Source organism: Austrofundulus limnaeus, unplaced genomic scaffold (assembly GCF_001266775.1).
Source record: "Austrofundulus limnaeus strain Quisiro unplaced genomic scaffold, Austrofundulus_limnaeus-1.0 Scaffold74, whole genome shotgun sequence".
NCBI classification, from domain to species: domain Eukaryota; kingdom Metazoa; phylum Chordata; class Actinopteri; order Cyprinodontiformes; family Rivulidae; genus Austrofundulus; species Austrofundulus limnaeus.
In genome coordinates, this window is record NW_013952476.1 from 1,950,176 (window position 1) to 1,956,375 (window position 6,200).

General features: G+C 37.0%; 1 protein-coding gene across 2 annotated transcripts in view; it reads left to right on the forward strand.

The window, feature by feature from the left end:
• Positions 1-6,200, forward strand: part of gask1a (golgi associated kinase 1A) — a 33,140-nt gene that overhangs the window by 3,168 nt on the left and 23,772 nt on the right. Inside the window, exon 2 of one of the 2 annotated variants that reach the window (XM_014010859.1) lies at positions 4,076-4,135. The exons of the other annotated variant lie outside the window; for it this stretch is intronic. Coding sequence (XP_013866313.1) covers positions 4,076-4,135 — 60 coding nt within the window. The remainder of the gene's footprint in view (positions 1-4,075; positions 4,136-6,200) is intronic. 2 annotated transcript variants of the gene reach the window in all.

Genomic DNA, 6,200 nt, shown 5'->3' on the forward strand with positions numbered 1-6,200 from the left:
AAGACCTATACAATTTTTTTCTTTTTGATTTTTTACCTGGATTACTGAGATGCATCAGGACATTTTTTGCTCAAACTTTTGAAAAACTCATGGCAGCTTAAGAGATGAAACATTCTTTACACAGATAAACTGAGGTTTGAACAGGTCATATGTTCATCACAGGCAGGGGCAGACTGGCACACAAGGCTACGGGGGGTTTCCCCAGTGGGCCGATGGGTTAGTGGGCTGAGGGGCCGTCTGTGGTTCAGCTCGTGGAGATGCTGTCGCACGAGAGATATACGAGGCTGTGCCCCCCKCCCTCGCCCCCCTCCACAATTTTATCCGTTTGAGTCCCAAACTTTTGCTTTGTGCTCATTTTAATTTCCCCTAGCTATTTGGGATTAGTAACCATTATAAGGCCAGTTGGCTGTGGCGGCCATCTTGAATCAGGCTGAGTTCAGATGTTATTTTATTGTAGATTTTCATCCAGCGATCACTATCTGCAGGGTTTATTAAAATCTAAGATGTTTTAGAAACAGACACAGGAGCACAAGCAAAGACGAGGCTATCCACCTTCACCTTGGGGTGATAAATTTAAAACATTTGACACTAAAGAATGTTGAGGGCGAGTGAGCTCATCACAGGCAGAGTTAAAGACCTGAACATTAACTGAGATCATTTATTCTGAGTGACATTCTGCTACGTTGTTTACAAAACAGGACCATGTGAATAGAGTGAGGTTTGCACATCAAAACAGTGTTTCATTCATCTTTCAAGGAGACCCTAAAGTTTCACATTTCTAAGTGGTTCCATGTGCAGAGCAGACAGTCTGAACCAGCAGAGGAAACAGGACCTTTTCTCTTCTCTGTAGCAAAGTTCACTGAGAGTTGATATGACACAAACTTTTGTAAATACTTACGACAGTTTGTTGGCTTTTCTCAGACCACACTTATAGTTTTAACTTTCTCATCGCTGAGTCAGCATTTGTTGTTTTCCTGGTTTTTACTTTTCCGTGTTTCTTCTGCACACTTTGTGCTTTTAGCCATTCTTATTTCCAAAGGTTCAGCTCATCCTGAGGATATATGCTGTAACTTTAATACATTCATTTAATTTACCTTAAATTTACAAACATTTTCCAAATAAAAGTACATTTGAGACATTTTTATTGCTTTAAACTGTGCTCTGAAATCTGTTTTCAGAAAACTGTTCCTTATTCTACTTTTAGCATTTAGCTTTTGTTCTGCTACTTTTAGATTTCAGCTAGGTTTCTGTTAGTTTGTAGCTTCCCATTTGCGTTTTTTTTTTTTACCTTTAGATAGCTTTATGTTACATTTAGTAATTTGTTTGTGTCTTTGAGGTTTCAGCTCATGTCTTGCTAGTATTTAGACTTTTGCTACTTTTAGCTAACCTTTTGCTATTTTAGGTAATGTGTTTTTTAATTTTGGCATTTAATTGGCTTATTTTAGCTTTTAGCCATTGTTTAGCTTGTTTTAGCCAGTGTTGTGTTTTTTTAGCTAACGTTCTCCTTCTTGTAGCTCTAACCCTAAACTTACATCCTATGATAAACAAAAAAAAAAACATTAATTTAACCCTTTTAGCAAGTTTTATGTTAAATTTAGCTCCTAGTGGATCATTTGCTTTTTCCTCTTTAGATATTGTTATGTTGGCTTTTAGTTATTCTTTTGTTACTTTTAGCTTTTAGGTGATGTTTTCCTACTTTTAGCTTGCCTTTTGCTGATTTTAGTTTAAGTTCTTTTTTGAAATTTGGCTTTTAATTAGAATCATACTCATTTTAGCTTTTAGCCATTCATACACTAGTCATTGTTCAGTTTTGTTTCTTTTAGTTTTAGCTCGTGTTCTCCTTGTAGCTCTAACAATTTACTTTCAGCATCTTCAGGAAACTTTAGCAAAGTCAGATGGTGCATTCATCCTGTGTTTTAACAAAGAACTGCAATTTCTCCATTTTTTTCACAAGCTGCTTTTCTTTCACAGCTTTTAGCTAACATTCTGCTATTTTTAGCATTTGGTTGACTTTTGCAACTTTTAGATTTTAGGTAGCTCATTTGCTACCTTTAGCTTCTAGTTAYCAGTTTGCTCATGTTGGTTTTCAGTTTTATATTGTTATAAAKTTTTAGTGTGTTATAGCAGCCAGTCTTTTAGTCATTCAGCAGCCGCATTGCATTTTTAGTTTCTCTTCTTTATTTTTGCTCTTGGTGCTCTTTAGTTAACATTTTTTTTTGTTGTTGTTGAACACAGAAAAGCTTAAAGTCAGTCTTTGTGCGTTAAACATCAGGGACTGCAGCAGATTGTGTTCTCAGCTGGACCCTCACTGGGTCCACTTCAGCGTCTGTGTGGGAAAGAGACAGAAAATGAGTGGTTAGTCACCTGAACATGTGATCAAACTCTTCTATAACTTTAGCAAATGACAGGTGAGGTTTGTTTGCAGCAGCAACCATCTCATCTGTTCCCTTAATACAATTAAAGGTTTAGCTTGTGTGAGGAGGTGGTTTGTGTGTCGCTGAACTACTTCACTGTCATGTTTTAAAAAGCTAAGTGAGTGAAAGAGAAACTAAGAAAAAATGCCAGAGTAATGTGTTAGAAAATAATAAACATTTTGACATACTAGAGGCATAAAAATATTTATATTCAGTTTTTTATAGGAGGAGTGACAAATCACTTTAACACTGAAAGCTGTTTCACCAAATAATGACTCAATTAGTTGTCCTGGTGACCAGAAAGTTTTCTGCAAATATCCAAAACATCCAGTGGTCAGAAATGTGATTCTTTTTTCCTTGTGTGTGAGCACATCATAGCTAAACAGGAATTTTCACTTGCAATACATTGCCTTTCATGTAGATGTCTTTACTAAAAAAAGACTCAAAATAAGATTTTTATATTATTTTAAAGGGTGTGTGACAGTAAATTCATGTCAGGTAAAAGATGCATTATTAACATTAACAAATGGGAATCTGTCAATTAAATGATTTAAACCATTTTAGAGCCTTTCCTGTAATCCCAATATAAAGTTCAAGCCTCWGTAATAGAATATTGTGATCAATAGCCTATATGCCACGGACAGCCGGTCCAGAACTTGATGCCACTCCCAACACTTCCGGTTCACGGTCAACACAGTGTTAGCGAAAGATTTTTTCACCCAACAACAACTCTTAATGATATTCACAGTACATAATTAGCATTACATGTACCAACATTAACACAGGAGATGTACAGGTTCAGCCAAGTGGAAAAAAAATCACTCCAAAGTGGATTAAAGCCATAAAAACAAAGGAAATACGTTTGTGTTTATGGTTCCAGAATTTAGCCTTTTTCGCTCTTCTGTGGCTGCTTGTTCCGTGAATTCTTCACGTAGAGCTGTGACATCTTTTGATGTGAACGTTCACATTACATTTTAAATTCAACCTCCATCAGACTCCAGACTGGGATGCTCCTGTGCAGCATTTTATTTTTTGGAACGAAGCAACAAGCTGGAAATAAAGTATCGACTGAGTAATTTTAGGGTCGATACGCTCCGCGACCGAAGCTGGACATTATACTATCAAAATGGGAAATTAAAAGTTAAAAGACGAAGCAACTGGACTTCTGTTTCAGAGCTGTAAACACACGGAGCTACAGATTTAAACAGCGTGACTTGAGGTTAGTGTCTTATCGATCCTTCAGCCCCACCTCACTGATGAAAAAGTCAGATGGAATGTGACATGAGCGTTAACACTGCAGTCACCTTGAAAAACATCAGATATGTGTCTGATTTAGTCCCACATACTGAAACGGCCTGGGATGGATTTGAAAAAAATCAGATCTGTGGCATTCAGCCTGTCCAGGGTGGGGCCCTGGTAACCCAAGTCCAGGCAAGCCTGTTCATTAGCACCCATGAAAAACTTGACAAATTTTCTCTGCCAATGCCAAACAACTTATTCTGCTATTGTCTTTTGTTCTGTGCTTCTCATAAGCCAGGTGCTGACATTCAGGTGCCTGATTGTCAGCTGTTGTGGCTGCATATGGTTCTTCCTCATACTACTTAGCCTGTTGTTTGTTAAATGGATAAATTGTGAATCACRAATATGTCTCATTTCTTCAGACTTCACTCATCAAATCTAAGCAACACCAAACAAGAGWCAGTAGCAGAATAAGCTGTTTGGTAAGTATTTTGTGGGCACAACCCACATATTAAACTCTGCTGTTCAACCCATAAATGAATTTTCCTAACAAATGTGGCACCATTTAATGACAAAAACCAGACTTTCCAACTGTATAAAATGTATTGCTAAAAAGCATTGTTACAACAAAGAAATATCCAGCCAGACACAAACTTCTCTTTCATGTGTGCCATGTTCAGTTTTTCCCCTAAATCTTTGGACCCAGCTGCAGTGGGTTTTAAACTGAGGTTTGAAAAAAAGAACAAAATATAAAATTTGAAGGTATGAGTTCAGTTGATTMAAACACTTACCATGCTGTTGTATGACTAAATATTTGTTTGTCTAATATGCTTATTTGTAATTATTTGGTATCCAATAAACACCATGAGTGTATTAGTGATGGTGTAGGAGAGGATTCAGACCCTGGCTCCAACAAATCAACATGGCAGCATCCATTTTTATGGACTCAAATTTTCACAATAAACAAAGGTAGAGATGTTTCATCCATCTTTTTTATGTTGATGGATGCAACAAGGTGAATTTACTGTGATTCTTTTTTTAGTTGGATTTTACTCATATCCCATTACTTGACAAAAAAAATAAAAAAGCCCAGTAACAGTGGCGATTTTAGTCCCTTTTTTAGGGGTGCTCAGGCACCCCCCAACTTGAACTCAGCATCCCCTAAAAATAAAGAAACTACCATTTCTATTTTGTAGGAAGTCTTGTTCTCAAACCTTAGATTCGCAGAAATATTTAATAAATTTGGAACTAGAAGCATTCATAGAGCGCACACCTCTGTTAGTCACACAGTAACATGTATCCAGTCTGGTTAACACTCAAAAACCTGAGCTTTCCTCAGTCTTGAATGCATCACAGCTTTCACTGAGTGAAGGAATATGAAGTTAGCTGTACGGACTGTTTGTGAGGAGTTTAGAAATAAAATGAAAGAAAGAGTAATAGATGGAGAGAACACAGTGTCTTACAATATGTTTGGGTCACATTTCTTCAAATATTCCTCAATCTCAAACTTTTTCTTTTCATGTTCATACTATTGATTTGGATCAGTTCTACAACTAAACAAGGCACGAACATTGTCAAGTCAAAAACAAAACAGAAGACAAAACACAATGGGAACCGAGATGTTCAACCAGGGAATGAGTTCTGATAAAATGTTTCCATGCAGGAGCAGTGACTCTTGAAAAGAYAACAGCATCGAGACGTCCAGTGAAATGGAGAGCCATCAGAAAACGAGACGAATTTCAGGAAGAGATAAACAACAGACTTCAAGTATAAATCACCTCTGCCTTAGGACTTTTACCTGTTATATTATTTATATAAATGTCTGTAGTTATTTGTTGTTTTGAGGATTCATTCTGTTACTTTGTTTTATTTTTATTTTTTGTATAGTACAGGAAACCATTTTTATGTATATATACATACATATATACATACATATATACACACATACATGTATATACATATATAATACACACAAATATATATATATGTTGTATATATAAAAGAAAAAATAAGTAGGTCCTCTGGATGGGTTCTGCTTTAGTGAAACGTTTCGTCTCTCGTCCAAGAGACTTCTTCAGTCTGATGAGTTTCAGGTGAACTCAGCCTTATAAGCACTGCCTCCACATGGACAAACAGGTTAGTTACATGCAAAAGAGGGCCATCGCTTAACAATAGGCTAGTGAACAGCCCCTTGTTTTTGTCTTTTTTTTCTCTTTGTGTTGGTTATCAGTGGGGCCCTGATTCACATCTTTTGCTCACAGGGGGCTGAGTCATACTTGCAATAATAGCGTTGTAGGAGGAGGACAACTGGACACAAAGGCCTCCACCTCTGTTTAATGGTGGGCAGTTTTCTTCACTAGCATATGACCGACCTCTCTGTCCACCATGTGGAGGCAATGCTTTTAAGGCTGAGTTCACCTGAAACTCCTCAGACTGAAGAAGTCTCTTGGACAATAGACGAAACGTTTTACTAAAGAAGAACCCATCCAGAGGACCTACTTATTTTTTTCTTTTTGATTTTTTTCTACCTGGATTACTGAGATGCAT